General features: G+C 41.0%; 3 protein-coding genes across 4 annotated transcripts; all 3 read left to right on the top strand.

The window, feature by feature from the left end:
• Nucleotides 1–7,594: 7,594 nt before the first annotated feature.
• Nucleotides 7,595–8,634, top strand: LOC146256991 (G-protein coupled receptor 4-like). Its single transcript, XM_084675180.1, has one exon. The coding sequence runs from the start codon at nt 7,595–7,597 to the stop codon at nt 8,450–8,452; it is 858 nt and encodes a 285-aa protein (XP_084531306.1). The 3' UTR covers nt 8,453–8,634.
• Nucleotides 8,635–14,104: 5,470 nt separating this feature from the next.
• LOC146256990 (G-protein coupled receptor 4-like) lies at nt 14,105–15,298 on the top strand. Its single transcript, XM_084675114.1, has one exon. It carries the CDS (start codon nt 14,259–14,261, stop codon nt 15,114–15,116), a length of 858 nt encoding a protein of 285 aa, XP_084531240.1. The 5' UTR covers nt 14,105–14,258; the 3' UTR covers nt 15,117–15,298.
• Nucleotides 15,299–17,925: 2,627 nt separating this feature from the next.
• On the top strand, nt 17,926–21,784 carry LOC146256989 (pannexin-1-like). 2 transcript variants are annotated; one of them, XM_084674204.1, is made up of 8 exons: nt 17,926–18,396; nt 18,779–18,904; nt 19,005–19,120; nt 19,377–19,564; nt 19,832–20,110; nt 20,244–20,466; nt 20,955–21,225; nt 21,317–21,784. In XM_084674204.1, the coding sequence occupies exons 1-8, from the start codon at nt 18,312–18,314 to the stop codon at nt 21,400–21,402; spliced, it is 1,374 nt and encodes a 457-aa protein (XP_084530330.1). In that variant the 5' UTR covers nt 17,926–18,311; the 3' UTR covers nt 21,403–21,784. The 2 variants fall into 2 exon arrangements, with proteins under 2 accessions (XP_084530330.1, XP_084530331.1); XM_084674205.1 differs by having other exon boundaries at nt 18,348–18,904.
• The last annotated feature ends 174 nt before the right edge of the window (nt 21,785–21,958 follow it).

Below are 21,958 nucleotides of genomic sequence, written 5' to 3'. Positions count from 1 at the left end.
ACAGCCTCAAAATCGACAAAAGTCAGAAGCTAGTCCTGTAGCACACAGAAAATATAGCTTTAAAGCTACAGACAGACACAAATGAAATTACAGTTTAAAAGTCGGTTATCAGTGGGCTTATTTTCCTACAATAACCAATTGACAGTTGTTTGGTTGATTGTACATAAGGAGCCAATGTGATTTTCTCGCCCTCTGGAGGATGATTAGAGGAAGTGTGTATGGTTTGAACGTGGGGGAGGGAGTTGTCTGCCTCACCGAGAGAGGCGTTAAAGTGGAACTGAACTGCGATTAGACACAGTAATATTATAATAATATATACATTTAATGAATTAAAAAAATATATTACATACAACTCTATGCCATTTTCCATAAATAATCGACATTTCTTATGTATAAATTATGTACTCAAAAAGAACCGGGCGCTGCCATGTTTAAATGACGTACACATCTGACGTCACGAGAATGGTTGCTCTCAATTTCAACCCGTCAAACTGCATTAAAAATTGAAGAAAGTCGACCCATCATACCCATCCCTGTTCATCCTATGGCGTATGCTTTCGAACCAATCCGTTATTATGTACCCGCAGGACCACAGTTGTCCCTTATGATTCAGAATATGTGTTTTCGTCCGATGTAAAGATGTAAAGACGTCACAGACATGACGATTCAAAGATGGCTGCGCCCATTAGTTAAATAGTAAAGTTTAAAACGTTTTTATTAACAAATGGAACATTTTGCTCTTTTAGTTGTCAGATAACATTTTGTGATTTTATTTTAATAATTATATGAGCCGTACTTCATAAATCAGTTCAGTTCCACTTTAAGCCTCAGGAAACCGATAAAAACAATAACAAATATGATCGTATGTGAAGCAACATTATTAACTTCTTTTAATAACTTTTCTTACAAAATTGTTCATACCTTGATGATGCTGGTGATGATCATTATCCATTCTAACTCGCCATAGGGCCTACTGTTCAGAAAATGTTTGGGTTAGGGTTGAGGCTCACATTTTCTATGGCAAGCCGATAGAACATTGCCCCTTCCCTGGACAGCTTTCAATGTCACCAATTTTGGTACAACATCTGGACATCTTGAATCCAAGACTATTTTACGAATGAAATACTGTCTAGCTAACTAAGGAAATGACAATATTTAAAGTGGATGGTTTATTGCTGTAGGTAGGCAGGAAGGTATTAGCTATCCGCTGAAAAGTGGATGTCCCTGTCTGAGCCATAGAGTTAACTCAACTAGAGACAGCTACTTCTGTCTTCCAAAATGGCGTCCCCATTCCTTTCTATGAAAAGTGCTCAGTGGCGCAGTGAGGCAAGCGAGAGCTCCTAACGGACCGCGCCATCTTTCCAGACCGACTCGTCCGGTCTTGCGCAGAAGCTTGTTCCTAGCTCCGAAACTCGTGCAAGCTGTATACGTCATACTTTGCGACAACCAGTCGCGAGCTTGTGAGCTGGAGCTAAGGCATAGCAGAAAACTGTCAGAATGTGGTACAAGTCCGATCAAGAAGCAGATACATGTGAACGTTATGAAGATCAATACTATTAGTACTGTAATACGCGCAGGGCCTATACGTTGTTCTTTTTGCTTCGTGTTTATAGTTTGACTGCTGTATTGTGTCGGATAAATAAACTGTAAACTTATATCTGTCTCTGTCGTTGTCCTAGCTTTGCAAAGCAAGCTAAATTAAGCCTATAGCAACCTATGTTACTATTATAATGATTATGAGTGTTGTTTACTATTTCTAGCTTATTGATAATGCCTAAGTTAACGTTATAACAATATAACGACCATATTGTGGCTATCAGACATTTATTCATATTCGTCTTTGCTCCAGAATAACATGTCAACAATCAATAATGACACCATAACATGCCACGATATTACAACTAATTATATTATGCTATAATTACGTTTGTCATGCCGTGAGCATAATAGCATTCATTATGAAATGGTTAAATCTGCTTTAAAATAACGGACATAAACTCTACAAACCGTCATGTATGTGCAACCATTTGTAAAACGTGCTACAATAAAGGCAAGCAAATGTAGATTATCAAGCCCTTTCTCCTTGTTCTCATTCAGCTCAGGTAAATCAGCGATTTGCAGATGTTCCCATTTGTGCTCGTCCCCTGTTCGTATCCGCGAACAAGTTTCCAGGCAACTTTCCTTGACGTAAGCAAATATATGGGCTGCTATTTTATTTCAGATTGGTTTCAAATTTAGCAAAAATCAGGAAAAAAATTCTATGAAAAAGCTCGTAGTATGAGCCAGGTTCGAGAATCGAACAAAAATTATTGGGGGAGATAGTTTAAGATATGTTGACGATCTGTTGACTGGAGTTAATAGAAGAAAAACGACCGGACGAGTCCCAGGTAGCCAAAATGGTTTGGCCCGATAATGGCCCAGATCCGGCAGGCCAGAAGAAATTACTCGGCCCGAGTGCGGTTGCTGGACTCGGACCAAATCTGGTTTGAATGACGCCCCAGAATCGGCCCAAGTACACCGGCCCGGGTCCGGCAGCCCGAAACTGAACCAGTATTTCCAACATTGGGCCGGAATCACCCCAACAAAACTGCCAGAACTAGCCCATATGTTAGCCAGTTGACAGCCTGTAAAAAGTAATGACGGATCCACTATAATGCCAGAAGATTTCAAAACCACATATTACGTTGCCAACTTGCTTAAAGCAGGTCCTGGTGAGTGTGCATGAATAAAAACGGGCTCTTCCTTTTACGAATGCAATATTAGCTTTAAAAAAAGAAAAATACATTGAGACTTTGGGCCTAGACACAGAGCACAAAATAAAAATAAATTGTTTTCATTGTAACACTGTAACTCTAGTTGTAATGATTATCTTTTGATATTTAGAGTTTACACAAATTATGATGATATTGTGGCAATCCCTCCTACATTACCCCATACCTAACCCCATAATGTGCTACTTTTCAGTAGCAAAAATTACACCATGCATATCATTTTTTAAGAATTTATTTGAATAAATACAGTTTGTGTATGTGTGTGTAATGACCGCAGCCTCCTCAAGCATGCCCCTTTGAAGCTTGAGATGTACCCTATAAGATGAATATAGAGAGAGAAAAGGAGAGGAGGGAGTGTACAAGTGGCTATCAAGTTTTCACCCGCTTCTGTAACATGTTGGACATAGATCGATCGACTAAAAACTAAGCTGCATCTCAAAAATGAAGCAAAGTAATAACGGTTCAAGCGTAGAAAATCGGAAATGCAATACCACCTACATCCACCGGGGCTGTTGCCTCAAGCCGAGAGGCGAGGGGTGGGGGCTGGGTCTGAGCTAGCAAAACGGTGAACGCCAAGCCGTTGTTTCGTAATGAGTTATTCGACCTGTTGCTTAAGATGGAGAATCTTTTCTTTGAGAGACTCATTTTCTTGGAGTGCAAGAACAGCGGGATCCGGAACCGAAGCGTAGCTGTGGTCTGCCAGTAATTCATCCATCTTCTTACCCTGTGGTGGGTCTTCTTCCACGCCTCGATCTATCCTCTCCCACACACCCAGTCTTGGAGGTGAAACCCTGATTCCAATGAATGGGTCGTTATCTAGCTCTGCAGAAGCCTATTAACGACCATTCATTTGAATCAGGTGTGTTGGAGCAGGGAAACATCTAAAACATGCAGGACGGGGGGTCCCGAGGACCAGGGTTGGGAACCATGTAATCTGATCTTTCTAAAAGATACAACAACAAAAAAATCAGCAATCAAATCAGCTTTAGGCCTATAAACTTCTCCAGTCTGGATTTTGTCCTCACCACAGCCCCGAAACTGTGCACAATGTTGCATTTTTAATTTCTATTACAATTGAAATAATTTGGGCAATGGTACGACTGTCTTATTTTCTTATCTATCTTTTGACTAAACTTGTCTCACCAAAGACAACAAAAAATTAGTGCACTTGTATTAAAGTATTGAATTTGTATTCAAACAACTGTGTTGACTTACTAAAATGACTAATGATATTGTCTTAATTTCATACTAATGGCCCTTATCCCCACTGGTCAACAACTTTGTTGTGGCCAAACAGCCATGGTCAGTTGTATTGCAATTTGTGTCAGAGCATGACAACTCTTTCATACATGCAAAGCAGCTCACAGAAAAAAATCCCAACTTGTGTATTGCTACGCTACCACTAACAGTAACTTCAGCCAAGAGACGTTTTTCTAAATTAAAACTGTTGAAAACGAGGTCAACCATGGCTCAAGAACACTTCATTCCATTTTGATTATTTAATACTTGTAACATATTTTACAATATATAATTTTAATTGAAAGCAAACTTTCATATTTTCTTTTGTCTATATCTGTTTTACAGTTTTAAGATAGTCAGTTAGCTTTCTCACTTAACTTACCTGACAAAGCTGAACCCCCAATAAAATGTTGAAAAAGTGATTTATGTCATTCTTTTGTAGGCTATCTCACTCAACACTACTGATATCATGGGGGTATAATCTGGCCTGAGGTGTATAAATTGGCCTAGGCCCTAGGCCATAATATACATTTTACATTTAGTCATTTAGCAGACGCTCTTATCCAGAGCAACTTACTTACTGTAAGTTGTTCTGGATAAGAGCGTCTTCTAAATGACTAAATGTAAAATGTATATGTACAGGGACATCCCCCCCGAGGCAAGTAGGGTGAAGTGCCTTGCCCAAGGACACAACGTCATTTGGCACAGCCGGGAATTGAACCAACAATCTTCTGTTTAGAAGCCCGACTCCCTAACCACTCAGCCATCTGACCCCCCATATATATACCCAGGGTATAATCTATCCCAGGCCCCTTTAACCCCATGTATAGTTCGAACTAGGGGTATACTATGGTCTGTTACACCGGCCATCTGAACAACAATGCCAGAGACATATTTTGACATTTTTATTTTAAATAGGCCTATATGTTTTAATCATATCGTATTTGATAATGAAGGTTGGCTTTCAAACCAAAATTTCCCTTAGTTATTACCTATTACAATTTCCCTTAGTTATTAACGGGTTAACTATAGTTATTACAGTAACGTAAACACATTATTTGTTATATTCACCCACCAACAGAGTGGTCCATTCCAGGGGCAAATCTAGGTTCCCACTTTTGGGGGGGCTAAGCCCCCAGATAAAACCTATTATTTTTCCTGTGACCCAGCAAAACTAGGGGGGTTGGGGGCTTGTTCCCCCAGAAGAAATCTTTGAAAATCTATTTTAAATAGTGTCCTCTAGTGGGTTTTTTGTTTTGCAAAAAACTTTTGGGGGGCTAATGAAACTTTTGGGTTCAGGCTAGATACGCCCATGGTCCATTCAACGTAACATTCCATTGTGATCAAGCAGGTGCATGAGAGCCAGTAAGAAAAATTTAAGAGACAACAAAATGGCAAAATGGTTGGGAAAGAGAAAAGTTGATTCAGAATGCAAGGTATTTAACCAAAAGTGGACAAGTGATTATTTTTTTGTTTAATGCAAAGAAATGTCTGTTTGTCTCATCTGTCAACAAACTGTGTCTGTGGCAGCACGTATATCATTGACCAAACCTTTTCACACATGAAACTGCTGAAAAATCTAATGAGATCAAGACTCACTGATGAACATTTGCATTAGTCTTTGAGACTGGCTGTGACAGGAATGGAACCTGACATTTGACTTCTCACTAGCCAAGAGGCAAACCCACAGTTCACACTGATTAACATGCATAAGTAAATGTTTTGATTTCAATGGCAATGAATATGAAAAAAGGTTCAAGTTCAAGTCTTTTATTTGTCAGGTACACAGAACAACACAAGGTCAGACTGGGCACTGAAATTCTTAAGGCAAAACAACGCAAGCACCTGGCATAACATAACATATAAGTATACAGAACATAATTTACATCGATGCTGAGCTTAAATAAGTGAAACTTTGTCACTGTCAGAGATGAGGCCCACAATGGTTGTGTCATCAGCAATCAAGGTCATTACGATATTAATAATGTTCTTTTAATAGGCTATAAAATGATATGTACGGATGTACGGTGCATAACAAAAATAATAAACTTATCTAGCATAATCAATACATTTAAAATCATTATAAAATCTTTACAACAATACTGGTAATCACTCCGGCCCATGCAATGTTCTGTTACAGATCTACCCGGCCCCACAATAAAGAAAGGAAAAATGATCTGGCCCTTGCAGAAAAATGTTTGGGGACCCCTGATGTAGTCCAAATATCGAGGAAGGAGATAAGGTGGAAAAAGAAATAACAATATTTCCTCACATACAAAGCTCTACACGGACAAGGACCCAGCTACATTGCTAACTCCCTTATAAACTACACACCAGCTAGATCATCAAATGCAGACCTATTAGAGGTCACCAGAAGCAGTCATAAGACGATTAGTCATTCGGCCTTTGCTAATTACGCACCAAAACTATGGAACAAATTAACTATAAATATTAGGGAAGCAAACACGCTCGAAATTTTTGAAAGACAGCTTAAAACCTACCTTTTTACCTTTTAAATGCTTCGGCATTTAAGTAATTTTATCTCAGAAGGGTTTTACTACTTTTAGTTATATTATTGTCACTATTTTAATAATGACTTTTATCACTTGTATTATTGTTTTTATGTAAAGCACCTTGAGCTACAATTCTTGTGTGAAATGTGCTATATAAATAAAGTCTTACTTACTAAGAAACAAATGTGAGATAACATAGTGTGTGCCTTGCTGACGCAAGCACACCCAAATTTGTTATGTGGAAGTAAGTTGTTTCTCATGAGTCACAAAGGCTTTTCTAAAATGTGGGTTTTCTGTGTGTGAGTGTATATGTGTCTGTATGTAGGAAGTTCTGATAATGTACTGTGTTTTTATGCCGTGGGCTATCTTACAATCATCATGCAAACTAGTTGACCTATGCGAATGCAAACATTGACCTACGCACTTTTGTGAAGCTCTCTTGGTAGTCGCTTTGGATAAAAACGTCTGCTAAATGAAGAAATGTAAATGTAGATAGAGTGGAATGTATTTTAGGTTGTTATCCATTTAAATAGCAGACACCAATCCATGTGAAGCAAAACATTTCCAACCCACCTCCAGGTAAGAACACTGCAATACTTTTTAAATAAAAATAACGTTTCATAAATGTACATCACCAGCAACATAAAAACTGCATAATAAGAGTTAATGAGAATTGACTTCAAAATTCAAGTAGATTAATATTCTCCTACATTTGGAAAGGTTTTATGAAACCCTTTGAAACCATTTCTCTTCAGAAACATTCTATTTTGATTTGGTTGTCAAATCAGTTGTTGAACTGCTGAGACAAACTTCCCTATAGTTTTTCTACAGTATTTAGCTGAATTATCCAAACCTATACTATGATGTGTGCGGAGAGATACACAGTTACACAAATACTAAGATCTGGGGTTGTTTTGATAGTGTTTTCCTCAAGTATCTTTACACTGTATTTTACTGCAGGAAAATCCTAAGAATCAATTATATCATCGGATCTGGTTGAACCTAACAAAACCTTGTGACTCATTAACTAAACTAAACTGTGTCTTCAGCACCACAGAACACAACGCAAGAATGGACTTAGTTTGCTTCAAAAACGTTGAAAACGAAACACTGAATGAGTTTGGCCGTGCGGTCTACGTGATGGGCTGGGTAGTCTTTTCCTTGGGCATCCCAGTCACCATCCTGGCCATATATCTACTCTACTGCCTGATCTGTGCTAACCACATTGCGCCCATCTTCATCATCAATCTGCTGATCTCGGACCTCCTTCAGATGTGTGTTATACCACTCAACCTCAAGGGCTACTGCCATTTTGTGGTGTCGTTTGGGTACTACATTGGCCTGACAACAAATGTGTGCTTCATGGTGTGCGTCGCTCTGGAGAGGTACCTGGTGGTTGTCTTTCCCCTCTGGTACCGTTTCCGATGCAAAGTTAAGTATTCCGTCATTGTGTCCTCCATCGTCTGGCTGTTCCCCTTTGTCAAGATTGGCATTGACTACTCCCTGCCGTCTGGTGAGGCCTCGCTGATCCTGTCCTCTGTCCTGATCCTGATTCCACTCCCGCTGCTGATCTTCTTCTTGGTGGGAACACTGAGAGCTCTGTCCATCTCCATTTCTGTTCCCCTGCTGGATAAGATACGCATTATTGGCGTATTGGTGCTGGTTCTGGGGATCTACTGTCTTCTCTTCCTCCCACGAGTCATATGTTTCCTATTGGTTGCTATGCACAGCCCTGTGGAGACACCGCTGGGGGGATTCCTGGTGCTGCTCAACCCCTTGGTGGATCCCCTCCTTTATGTGTTCATACGGAGGGGGGCCTGTCCCTGTTCCTGTCTGGATAGGCTGCTGCCTGGAGAGCACAACCTTACCCAGACCACAACGAGCGTGACTAATAATCCCACTTTGACCACTGTGACTGGAACCCTGTGACGATGAGATGAGATAGAGCACAAAGGTTTGGTTGCAGGAACTGTGGTCCTAAAATCAGCTACATAAAGTGTTCAGGTTGGTAGTGACCATGATTCAACTTGAAAAAAGCCATCAGATGGCTCCAGACATTTACAGACTAAACCATAAAAATAAAAAGTCAAGTTGGAGAACATTTATTGATATAAGACATATAAGACATTGAACATTTACAAAATAAATAGTTTTTTATTGGAATTGTATTCATAAATCAACAAAATTCCCTCCCCAAATTTTCATCTTCATAATTTAAGCTCCTGGTATCACCAGATGATTAGTAATAGGCAGGCTCAAAAGCCGTTTGGGTCCTGCAGAAGTCTGGCTTCAGACTCTCGATGGGGCAGTCCAAGGTTAGTCTGGCTCTGCCCTCCTACGTACTTCCGCTCAATTTGGATTTTGCTTCTGTACTAGATCTGGGAGCTCGGCTCTGAAGTCGGTTTCCAGAAACACATTTTTTGTAGGTCCAATCAGCGAACAGACTGAGTGGCTGAGAAAGATGACGTTAATGTCGGGCACTAGTTTGAGTAGTTCAGTAATGGCGGCGGAGAAAGATGCGAGCAAAACTATTCTGCGGTTGTGGTAATGCTGCCCAATATCCATAGGTTAAAGCCGGAGCAAGAACATTCCTTGCTGAGTTTTGTTGGTGGCCATGATGTTGTGGCCCTCCTCCCCACGGGGTTCGGGAAAAGTTTGATTTTCCAGTTACGGCAGCTAGCTCCGTTACAGTAATGGTGAAGGAGTTGGCTAAGGCAAACGCTTGCGATTGGTTATGTAAAATCAGAGTGGCTCTGGGCGGATACAATAGTTTTAAACTTCAACAGAGGACCCGCCTTCAAGGAAGTTAACGTTTGTCAATGGAGAGATCCCAGACGCTCTGTACAAATGAAATGTATGAGGGTCTGGTTAGGACCAGGCTAGTCCAAGGTGTCCCTGGTGCACATGTTGCATTCACAGCTCGGCGCTACGGGGAAGGTGACAAAGGAGTCGACATTGGGGGGGCAGTCAGGTAGGAGGAGCAGAAGCCTCCCCGAACAATGCCTTTTAAAATTCAAAATACTATGTCACTGATTTGCTTCCATATCCTCGTCTTTGTCCCGTATCCATTCAATAGTGCGGTCCTGAAACTGCAGCTCTCCGGCTCTCCGGGGAGCCAGGGCTAAAGTGAGTCTGAGGACTTCTCGTGGACAAATTGACGTCAAGCCTTTTTTACTCAGAGAATGTTTATTTGTCCACTAGAGGGCCTCAGTCTCACTTCAGCTCACTTTTTTCACTGACATTTTAATCACCAACAGCATCATGGCACTGTGCACTAGTCGATCTATAATTCTAAAAATGTGTGTGCCACCAACTGCATCACGGACACTGCAATAGTCAAGTAAAGTTCCCACATAAATTGTTTTGCATGAATTTGAGCGCAATTTTTGTATGTAATATAAACAAGTAGACTCATATTATTATATTTGCCGAAAATTACAACCAAAATGTTTACCTAAAAGATTCAGACTTTTGATAAAACATGCAGGGATCAAGCCCCAGTTCTTATTTGTGCGAAAGGGGTACAGAAAATACATTACTATTTTACAGCATTGCATTATAGCACCAATAAAAAAATACAGACGTCAATGTAAACTCAGCAAACGTCCCTTAGGCAGATCTGTATGTGCAAGAGCTGTATGGTGAATTTTGCCTACAATTATGACAACTGACTCAACCATTGGCATGTTATGATGTTTGTTATGAACTAAATGTCCAGATATTTGTCTAAGTCTAAGACTGTTTAACAGGAAACCAATAAAATACTTTTTGATCAACATAACACAAGCAATTGATAACGTAGGAAACAGAAGACAATACATAATAATTTGTATGAAGATTAGTTGCATGAAGATTAGTTGCATGAAGATTAGTTGCCATCTAGCAAATGTGTTTAAAATAATGAGAAATTGCTTCTGTGATGTGCAAAAGTGACTAGAATTGATGATGTGGAGGTTGAACAAGTAGCCCATACTTCAGAGATAACAGACAAACCCTGAGAAGGACCGTCCTCACCAGTTGCAGCACAGGCACTACACTATCTAGCCCAGTGGTTCTCAATCCTGGTCCTCGGGACCCCCTGCCCTGCATGTTTTAGATATTTCCCTGCTCCAACACACCTGATTCAAATAAAGGTGCCTGATAACGATCCATTAATTTGAATCAGGTGTGTTTGAGGAGGGAAATGTCTAAAACATGCAGGGCAGGGGGTCCCGAGGACCAGGATTGAGAATCACTGATCTAGCCTACCTATAATTCCAGAAATCTGTGTGTCACTGACATCATCACGGGCACTGGGCCCTTTAATTACAGGAATCTGTGTGTGTGCCATCAATTTTATCACGGGCACAGTGCACTATCTACAATTCAAGTAATCTGTATTTGTGTTTCACTGACATTTTAATCACCAACAGCATCACGGGGACTGTGCACTAGTCGATCTGTAATTCCAGATATGTGTGTGCCACCAACTGCATCACGGACACTGCAATAGTCAAGTAAAGTTTTAACGTTAGCTACCTAAATGTTACTTACCTGACAAAGCTGAACCCCCAATAAAATGTTGAAAAAGTGATTTATGTCATTCTTTTGTAGGCTATCTCACTCAACACTACTGATATCATGGGGGTATAATCTGGCCTGAGGTGTATAAATTGGCCTAGGCCCTAGGCCATAATATACATTTTACATTTAGTCATTTAGCAGACGCTCTTATCCAGAGCAACTTACTTACTGTAAGTTGTTCTGGATAAGAGCGTCTTCTAAATGACTAAATGTAAAATGTATATGTACAGGGACATCCCCCCCGAGGCAAGTAGGGTGAAGTGCCTTGCCCAAGGACACAACGTCATTTGGCACAGCCGGGAATTGAACCAACAATCTTCTGTTTAGAAGCCCGACTCCCTAACCACTCAGCCATCTGACCCCCCATATATATACCCAGGGTATAATCTATCCCAGGCCCCTTTAACCCCATGTATAGTTCGAACTAGGGGTATACTATGGTCTGTTACACCGGCCATCTGAACAACAATGCCAGAGACATATTTTGACATTTTTATTTTAAATAGGCCTATATGTTTTAATCATATCGTATTTGATAATGAAGGTTGGCTTTCAAACCAAAATTTCCCTTAGTTATTACCTATTACAATTTCCCTTAGTTATTAACGGGTTAACTATAGTTATTACAGTAACGTAAACACATTATTTGTTATATTCACCCACCAACAGAGTGGTCCATTCCAGGGGCAAATCTAGGTTCCCACTTTTGGGGGGGCTAAGCCCCCAGATAAAACCTATTATTTTTCCTGTGACCCAGCAAAACTAGGGGGGTTGGGGGCTTGTTCCCCCAGAAGAAATCTTTGAAAATCTATTTTAAATAGTGTCCTCTAGTGGGTTTTTTGTTTTGCAAAAAACTTTTGGGGGGCTAATGAAACTTTTGGGTTCAGGCTAGATACGCCCATGGTCCATTCAACGTAACATTCCATTGTGATCAAGCAGGTGCATGAGAGCCAGTAAGAAAAATTTAAGAGACAACAAAATGGCAAAATGGTTGGGAAAGAGAAAAGTTGATTCAGAATGCAAGGTATTTAACCAAAAGTGGACAAGTGATTATTTTTTTGTTTAATGCAAAGAAATGTCTGTTTGTCTCATCTGTCAACAAACTGTGTCTGTGGCAGCACGTATATCATTGACCAAACCTTTTCACACATGAAACTGCTGAAAAATCTAATGAGATCAAGACTCACTGATGAACATTTGCATTAGTCTTTGAGACTGGCTGTGACAGGAATGGAACCTGACATTTGACTTCTCACTAGCCAAGAGGCAAACCCACAGTTCACACTGATTAACATGCATAAGTAAATGTTTTGATTTCAATGGCAATGAATATGAAAAAAGGTTCAAGTTCAAGTCTTTTATTTGTCAGGTACACAGAACAACACAAGGTCAGACTGGGCACTGAAATTCTTAAGGCAAAACAACGCAAGCACCTGGCATAACATAACATATAAGTATACAGAACATAATTTACATCGATGCTGAGCTTAAATAAGTGAAACTTTGTCACTGTCAGAGATGAGGCCCACAATGGTTGTGTCATCAGCAATCAAGGTCATTACGATATTAATAATGTTCTTTTAATAGGCTATAAAATGATATGTACGGATGTACGGTGCATAACAAAAATAATAAACTTATCTAGCATAATCAATACATTTAAAATCATTATAAAATCTTTACAACAATACTGGTAATCACTCCGGCCCATGCAATGTTCTGTTACAGATCTACCCGGCCCCACAATAAAGAAAGGAAAAATGATCTGGCCCTTGCAGAAAAATGTTTGGGGACCCCTGATGTAGTCCAAATATCGAGGAAGGAGATAAGGTGGAAAAAGAAATAACAATATTTCCTCACATACAAAGCTCTACACGGACAAGGACCCAGCTACATTGCTAACTCCCTTATAAACTACACACCAGCTAGATCATCAAATGCAGACCTATTAGAGGTCACCAGAAGCAGTCATAAGACGATTGGTCATTCGGCCTTTGCTAATTACGCACCAAAACTATGGAACAAATTAACTATAAATATTAGGGAAGCAAACACGCTCGAAATTTTTGAAAGACAGCTTAAAACCTACCTTTTTACCTTTTAAATGCTTCGGCATTTAAGTAATTTTATCTCAGAAGGGTTTTACTACTTTTAGTTATATTATTGTCACTATTTTAATAATGACTTTTATCACTTGTATTATTGTTTTTATGTAAAGCACCTTGAGCTACAATTCTTGTGTGAAATGTGCTATATAAATAAAGTCTTACTTACTAAGAAACAAATGTGAGATAACATAGTGTGTGCCTTGCTGACGCAAGCACACCCAAATTTGTTATGTGGAAGTAAGTTGTTTCTCATGAGTCACAAAGGCTTCTCTAAAATGTGGGTTTTCTGTGTGTGAGTGTATATGTGTCTGTATGTAGGAAGTTCTGATAATGTACTGTGTTTTTATGCCGTGGGCTATCTTACAATCATCATGCAAACTAGTTGACCTATGCGAATGCAAACATTGACCTACGCACTTTTGTGAAGCTCTCTTGGTAGTCGCTTTGGATAAAAACGTCTGCTAAATGAAGAAATGTAAATGTAGATAGAGTGGAATGTATTTTAGGTTGTTATCCATTTAAATAGCAGACACCAATCCATGTGAAGCAAAACATTTCCAACCCACCTCCAGGTAAGAACACTGCAATACTTTTTAAATAAAAATAACGTTTCATAAATGTACATCACCAGCAACATAAAAACTGCATAATAAGAGTTAATGAGAATTGACTTCAAAATTCAAGTAGATTAATATTCTCCTACATTTGGAAAGGTTTTATGAAACCCTTTGAAACCATTTCTCTTCAGAAACATTCTATTTTGATTTGGTTGTCAAATCAGTTGTTGAACTGCTGAGACAAACTTCCCTATAGTTTTTCTACAGTATTTAGCTGAATTATCCAAACCTATACTATGATGTGTGCGGAGAGATACACAGTTACACAAATACTAAGATCTGGGGTTGTTTTGATAGTGTTTTCCTCAGGTATCTTTACACTGTATTTTACTGCAGGAAAATCCTAAGAATCAATTATATCATCGGATCTGGTTGAACCTAACAAAACCTTGTGACTCATTAACTAAACTAAACTGTGTCTTTAGCACCACAGAACACAACGCAAGAATGGACTTAGTTTGCTTCAAAAACGTTGAAAACGAAACACTGAATGAGTTTGGCCGTGCGGTCTACGTGATGGGCTGGGTAGTCTTTTCCTTGGGCATCCCAGTCACCATCCTGGCCATATATCTACTCTACTGCCTGATCTGTGCTAACCACATTGCGCCCATCTTCATCATCAATCTGCTGATCTCGGACCTCCTTCAGATGTGTGTTATACCACTCAACCTCAAGGGCTACTGCCATTTTGTGGTGTCGTTTGGGTACTACATTGGCCTGACAACAAATGTGTGCTTCATGGTGTGCGTCGCTCTGGAGAGGTACCTGGTGGTTGTCTTTCCCCTCTGGTACCGTTTCCGATGCAAAGTTAAGTATTCCGTCATTGTGTCCTCCATCGTCTGGCTGTTCCCCTTTGTCAAGATTGGCATTGACTACTCCCTGCCGTCTGGTGAGGCCTCGCTGATCCTGTCCTCTGTCCTGATCCTGATTCCACTCCCGCTGCTGATCTTCTTCTTGGTGGGAACACTGAGAGCTCTGTCCATCTCCATTTCTGTTCCCCTGCTGGATAAGATACGCATTATTGGCGTATTGGTGCTGGTTCTGGGGATCTACTGTCTTCTCTTCCTCCCACGAGTCATATGTTTCCTATTGGTTGCTATGCACAGCCCTGTGGAGACACCGCTGGGGGGATTCCTGGTGCTGCTCAACCCCTTGGTGGATCCCCTCCTTTATGTGTTCATACGGAGGGGGGCCTGTCCCTGTTCCTGTCTGGATAGGCTGCTGCCTGGAGAGCACAACCTTACCCAGACCACAACGAGCGTGACTAATAATCCCACTTTGACCACTGTGACTGGAACCCTGTGACGATGAGATGAGATAGAGCACAAAGGTTTGGTTGCAGGAACTGTGGTCCTAAAATCAGCTACATAAAGTGTTCAGGTTGGTAGTGACCATGATTCAACTTGAAAAAAGCCATCAGATGGCTCCAGACATTTACAGACTAAACCATAAAAATAAAAAGTCAAGTTGGAGAACATTTATTGATATAAGACATATAAGACATTGAACATTTACAAAATAAATAGTTTTTTATTGGAATTGTATTCATAAATCAACAAAATTCCCTCCCCAAATTTTCATCTTCATAATTTAAGCTCCTGGTATCACCAGATGATTAGTAATAGGCAGGCTCAAAAGCCGTTTGGGTCCTGCAGAAGTCTGGCTTCAGACTCTCGATGGGGCAGTCCAAGGTTAGTCTGGCTCTGCCCTCCTACGTACTTCCGCTCAATTTGGATTTTGCTTCTGTACTAGATCTGGGAGCTCGGCTCTGAAGTCGGTTTCCAGAAACACATTTTTTGTAGGTCCAATCAGCGAACAGACTGAGTGGCTGAGAAAGATGACGTTAATGTCGGGCACTAGTTTGAGTAGTTCAGTAATGGCGGCGGAGAAAGATGCGAGCAAAACTATTCTGCGGTTGTGGTAATGCTGCCCAATATCCATAGGTTAAAGCCGGAGCAAGAACATTCCTTGCTGAGTTTTGTTGGTGGCCATGATGTTGTGGCCCTCCTCCCCACGGGGTTCGGGAAAAGTTTGATTTTCCAGTTACGGCAGCTAGCTCCGTTACAGTAATGGTGAAGGAGTTGGCTAAGGCAAACGCTTGCGATTGGTTATGTAAAATCAGAGTGGCTCTGGGCGGATACAATAGTTTTAAACTTCAACAGAGGACCCGCCTTCAAGGAAGTTAACGTTTGTCAATGGAGAGATCCCAGACGCTCTGTACAAATGAAATGTATGAGGGTCTGGTTAGGACCAGGCTAGTCCAAGGTGTCCCTGGTGCACATGTTGCATTCACAGCTCGGCGCTACGGGGAAGGTGACAAAGGAGTCGACATTGGGGGGGCAGTCAGGTAGGAGGAGCAGAAGCCTCCCCGAACAATGCCTATTAAAATTCAAAATACTATGTCAGTGATTTGCTTCCATATCCTCGTCTTTGTCCCGTATCCATTCAATAGTGCGGTCCTGAAACTGCAGCTCTCCGGGGAGCCAGGGCTAAAGTGAGCCTGAGGACCTCTAGTGGACAAATTGAGTCAAACCTTTTGACTCCGAGAATGTTTATTTGTCCGCTAGAAGTCCTCAGTCTCACTTCAGCTCACTTTTTTCACTGACATTTTAATCACCAACAGCATCATGGCACTGTGCACTAGTCGATCTATAATTCTAAAAATGTGTGTGCCACCAACTGCATCACGGACACTGCAATAGTCAAGTAAAGTTCCCACATAAATTGTTTTGCATGAATTTGAGCGCAATTTTTGTATGTAATATAAACAAGTAGACTCATATTATTATATTTGCCGAAAATTACAACCAAAATGTTTACCTAAAAGATTCAGACTTTTGATAAAACATGCAGGGATCAAGCCCCAGTTCTTATTTGTGCGAAAGGGGTACAGAAAATACATTACTATTTTACAGCATTGCATTATAGCACCAATAAAAAAATACAGACGTCAATGTAAACTCAGCAAACGTCCCTTAGGCAGATCTGTATGTGCAAGAGCTGTATGGTGAATTTTGCCTACAATTATGACAACTGACTCAACCATTGGCATGTTATGATGTTTGTTATGAACTAAATGTCCAGATATTTGTCTAAGTCTAAGACTGTTTAACAGGAAACCAATAAAATACTTTTTGATCAACATAACACAAGCAATTGATAACGTAGGAAACAGAAGACAATACATAATAATTTGTATGAAGATTAGTTGCATGAAGATTAGTTGCATGAAGATTAGTTGCCATCTAGCAAATGTGTTTAAAATAATGAGAAATTGCTTCTGTGATGTGCAAAAGTGACTAGAATTGATGATGTGGAGGTTGAACAAGTAGCCCATACTTCAGAGATAACAGACAAACCCTGAGAAGGACCGTCCTCACCAGTTGCAGCACAGGCACTACACTATCTAGCCCAGTGGTTCTCAATCCTGGTCCTCGGGACCCCCTGCCCTGCATGTTTTAGATATTTCCCTGCTCCAACACACCTGATTCAAATAAAGGTGCCTGATAACGATCCATTAATTTGAATCAGGTGTGTTTGAGGAGGGAAATGTCTAAAACATGCAGGGCAGGGGGTCCCGAGGACCAGGATTGAGAATCACTGATCTAGCCTACCTATAATTCCAGAAATCTGTGTGTCACTGACATCATCACGGGCACTGGGCCCTTTAATTACAGGAATCTGTGTGTGTGCCATCAATTTTATCACGGGCACAGTGCACTATCTACAATTCAAGTAATCTGTATTTGTGTTTCACTGACATTTTAATCACCAACAGCATCACGGGGACTGTGCACTAGTCGATCTGTAATTCCAGATATGTGTGTGCCACCAACTGCATCACGGACACTGCAATAGTCAAGTAAAGTTTTAACGTTAGCTACCTAAATGTTGTGTTGTTCTTGCACTTACACATAGCCTCGTTTTGTGGAAAACGAGTAGTAGTAACTCAGTAGTAACTTAGTCAACCATGTCATTTTTTCACAACTTGCAACTCTAAAGCCTGAAGCCTGAACTAGCCATAACATCAACTTCAGCTAGCGTTAGCTATTAGCTGCGGAACCGATGCCGGTGAAAGAGCGACTTGTGATTGGATAGAATATTCGCTGGAAGGGGGCGTGTACAGTGAAAGGTTAATTCGTTTCAAGTTACTAGACATCTCTACGGTGCACTTTAGTACACCAAAGACTTATACACATTAGCTAAACATGAAAGCTTTACAAACGAATTTTTGTCATGCATATGGTTACTCCTGTCGTCGGTTAAGTTATCTAGATGTTTTATGTACTTCTACCGCCACTGGACAGAGAACAAAACATCAAAATTGATAAGGAAATGGAAAAGTTAAAAAAAATTGCTACCGTCACTTAAAACTTTATAATTGTTTTAAACATCTCAAATCTTTCCAATATGAAACAAAAACGGCCTACAAACTATTATGTAAATATTTGTTGAGGTTTTACACAAACGTACCTGAACTGTGAACATAATTTACTCTCTATGGGTAAAGGAAGGAAGGATGGAAGAGGACAAGAGAGGAATATTCAAACAACGTTTTGGAATGTAGCCGCACATCTTCCGGAAGGTAGGTAGCAGCAACATCAAAGTTGCGAGGAAAAGTTGTTGATTGTCGTTGTTGTTCAGGACTCACTATGAGTATATTTGCAACCGAGGTCGGGCTACTGGGTACATGAATTAAACAACTTGGAAGAGTTTGGGTAAATATAAATGAAAAGTTATTTAATTTCAGAGGCTTTAGCCTACGTTAAACTTTTCGAAGCGGTTTCCACAATGGCCCGATTCCATCTCAAGGGCGCATGATCTACAGAAAAACTTCGAACTTAGTTTCGATTTAATTTGATCTACGATCAAGACTACTGACTGAACAATTGAGAAAAATACAACAACAACCATGGCAATCGCACATGTCGCAACTGAATACATGTTCAGCGATTTTCTCCTGAAAGAGCCTGCTCAGGGAGGCTATCGCACCCTGCGCACAGACCTTGCCGTGGATAAGATGGTCACATGTGTGGCTGTGGGACTCCCTCTCCTTCTCATCTCTTTAGCCTTCGCGCAGGAGGTCTCAGTTGGTGAGGCTACGTCTGATACAGTTAATGCTGTCTGTTGTGTTTAAGTTTCATGTGGTAATTTGTCCATCTGATGATCTCCCTGTTAACTACTTTCTCCCAGGTGCTCAGATAAGTTGTTTCCCACCCAGTAATTTTTCCTGGCGGCAAGCAACATATGTGGATTCCTATTGTTGGGCAGCAGTACATACACACACACTACCTTTATGGTTACACAAGGTGAGACAAGCACGCGAACACACATTCAGACTGAACGTCACACACTTGGTAATAAATAGCTTACTATAAAGGCACATTAATGATAGTTTATTTGTCTAACAACAATCTAGTTCTTCAGTGCATTTGGTGGTTGCTATGTTAGCCCTGAGCAGTACTGTATTTGCGCACCATGTTTTTGGGCCTGTATGTGTTCAACCCTCTCCAACTCTTGATATTTTCCTCTTCTCCCTCCCTCCCCCTCCGTCCCTCCCGGCAGTTCTTCCCTTACATGTTGCTGCTTGTTGCGGTGATGATGTACGGCCCGGCGCTGTTCTGGCGTTTCTCCGCGGCTCCCAGACTGCAGTCTGACCTCAGCTTCATCATGGAGGAGCTCGACCGCAGCTACAACCGGGCCGTCACTCTGGCCAAACGCATGGCCACCTCAAGGGTCCTGGCCACGGACAGGTAGCCACAGAAGCTGTTGTTAGTAGTCCATTCAAATGGAATTGTTTATTAGGATGTTTAACACAGGGCTATTCACGGAAGGTATGACGATCGGAAAACAAAATCAGGCCGATCTTTCTACTTACTATGTGCGTAGTTATGCGCCAAAGCAGAGCAAATTCCTCTTGTGTAAACCTACATGGCAATCAACTAGATAACAATTTGGATCTACTCTTGCCCTTAACTTTGCCATCTGTTGCGGTCCGTCTCTCCCCCGCCTCCCTCCAGCGACCCCACCGAGGGGTGTTTCATGTACCCTGTGGTGGAGAAGTACCTGATGACCAAGCGCTGCTCACGGGTGTTGCTGTGGCGCTACCTGTTGTGTCGGGGTCTGACCCTGATCACCCTGCTGTGTGCCTGCGTTTACCTGGGCTACTACCTCCGTCTGGCGTCCGTCACAGACCAGTTCGGCTGTCGGCTGCGCTCCGGCCTTCTGGCCTCAGATATGTCCATCCCAGAACAGGTCCAGTGCAAACTCATTGCAGTGGGGGTGTTCTCATTGTTGAGGTAACTCAAATCACCTGAGCTAATTACCTCTAGCGAAGAGTTTTTTATTTTTGTTTTGTGCCTGTATTCAGGCTTGTCAGTATTGTTGTAAATGTGAACACGCTCACTTGTAAATTTGAGTGTGTCATTTCAGCTTCGTCAACCTAGTGCTGTTCATTGCACTGGTTCCTGTGGTGATATACGCCAGTATCCGACCTCTCCTCTGCCAAAGATTTGACTACTTCCTAAAACCCTACCAATCCCTGCCCACTGTGAGTGTTCTGCCCACTCCTGATGGCCATTGGGATGACCTTGCCCTGTATCTGCTTTTCCTGGAGGAAAACCTCAGCGAACTCAAGTCCTACAAGTACATTAAGGTGTGTGTGTGTAACCTGTGATGAAAATCGATTTATATATTTTTTATAAATATAAATCTGCATGTTTGCTCACATGCCTGTGTGTATGTTCAAATAAAGATGCACTCAGATCACGATACAATTCATATCACGGTACTGGGTGTACGATACATTACGTATTACAATATTTTGAACAACATTTTAAATGAAACCAAAATTTAATTAACAGATTTCCAAAATATGAAACATTTTCAGAAATTATTTGTTGTACATACAATTTAGTTAACTCAGTTCAAGCAATTTGTGTGAATGCACGCATGGCGCAGGTGCAGAGTAGGTCGCTCGCTGGTAGCTCAACCAATGGGATCAAACGGGCGTCATATTGTAAACATATTGCTATAACTAAGATGCATATTGTTACATTTTTGTATTGCGATATATTGTTCCACGATATATTGTTACACCCCTAGTATACTATATATATTAATATAACACTAACTGTGTTTCAGGTGTTGGAGTTGCTCAGGAAGCGGGGTTTGTGTGAGGGCGAGGACTTTGACTCAATGGGACTGCTACAAACGCTCTGTCTGGTGAAAACAGATACCATTGATGGGAAGAACCCCAATACTAGCGATACCGCTAAAACGAATCCTAACCCCAATGGGAACCCTGATGCTAAAGCTAACCCTGGATTAGCCAGAACGAGCAATGAGGCTGTAGCTCCCAGGACAATCTCCCTGAACCCAGACCAGGGTCAGGGCGAAGGGATTGAGATGGAGGGTAAGTCTAGGAGTCTAATATGAGTTGTTTGCATTTTTATCTCCTCCAATCATGGTCTCAATTTCACAAATGTGTTTGCTTGCATTTTCAGAGTTATCTGCTATGTTGCGTAGAACCAGTGGGATGACAGGCAGTACAACAACTGAAGAAGGGGGTGTGCGACAGCGAGTAATCTGAGTTTCTGCTGACATGACGATAAAAGGACAGCCCCACTGAATTCACATCAGGGTCATCCGTATTGTCTCTGGAACTGTTGACCCTAAACCTGGAGGACAGTACTTGTTTACAACTCTGCCAATGCCCTGCCAAGCTGTTTATGACTTGGTTGCACTGCTTTAAAAGTTGTATTGCTGCAACATTGGGAGAATTTGCCCTGTGTACTGTCACTGTTTAATCAAGTTAACAGGAATAATATACTTTGTATTATTGAAGCTGTATTATTGGTCACTGAACACTGAATGTAACTCTGACTGCAGTTCAGTGACTTGACATTATCTTGCCATTGCTCAGGAACCTTGCCAACATTATGGCTCGTAATTTGGCTTTTTTTTTTTTTTTTTGGGGGGGGGGGGGGGGGGGGGGGCAGAAGTAATTTTAATGCAACGGAACCACGAAAGCTAAAGGGGATGAGTATTGAGGTTCTGGTGCATAGGTACATTTGTGTAAAATATTGAACCTGCATATCTGAAGAAGATAGTTTTTGTGTATTTGTGTTTGATGGTTTTACGTAGTA

This window comes from Hypomesus nipponensis, chromosome 15 (genome assembly GCF_054491055.1).
Source record: "Hypomesus nipponensis isolate SF chromosome 15, ASM5449105v1, whole genome shotgun sequence".
In the NCBI taxonomy this organism is placed as follows: Eukaryota; Metazoa; Chordata; class Actinopteri; order Osmeriformes; family Osmeridae; genus Hypomesus; species Hypomesus nipponensis.
This window is presented reverse-complemented; position numbering and strand designations above follow the sequence as displayed.

Bases quoted from the DNA above. Each gene is read 5' to 3' on its own strand.
- LOC146256991 (XM_084675180.1), top strand. From the start codon at position 7,595: ATGGACTTAGTTTGCTTCAAAAACGTTGAAAACGAAACACTGAATGAG.
- LOC146256990 (XM_084675114.1), top strand. From the start codon at position 14,259: ATGGACTTAGTTTGCTTCAAAAACGTTGAAAACGAAACACTGAATGAG.
- LOC146256989 (XM_084674204.1), top strand. From the start codon at position 18,312: ATGGGTAAAGGAAGGAAGGATGGAAGAGGACAAGAGAGGAATATTCAA. The intron at 19,121-19,376 runs GTGAGACAAGCA...CCCTCCCGGCAG, and splicing joins TACCTTTATGGTTACACAAG to TTCTTCCCTTACATGTTGCT. The intron at 20,111-20,243 runs GTAACTCAAATC...GTGTCATTTCAG, and splicing joins GGGGTGTTCTCATTGTTGAG to CTTCGTCAACCTAGTGCTGT.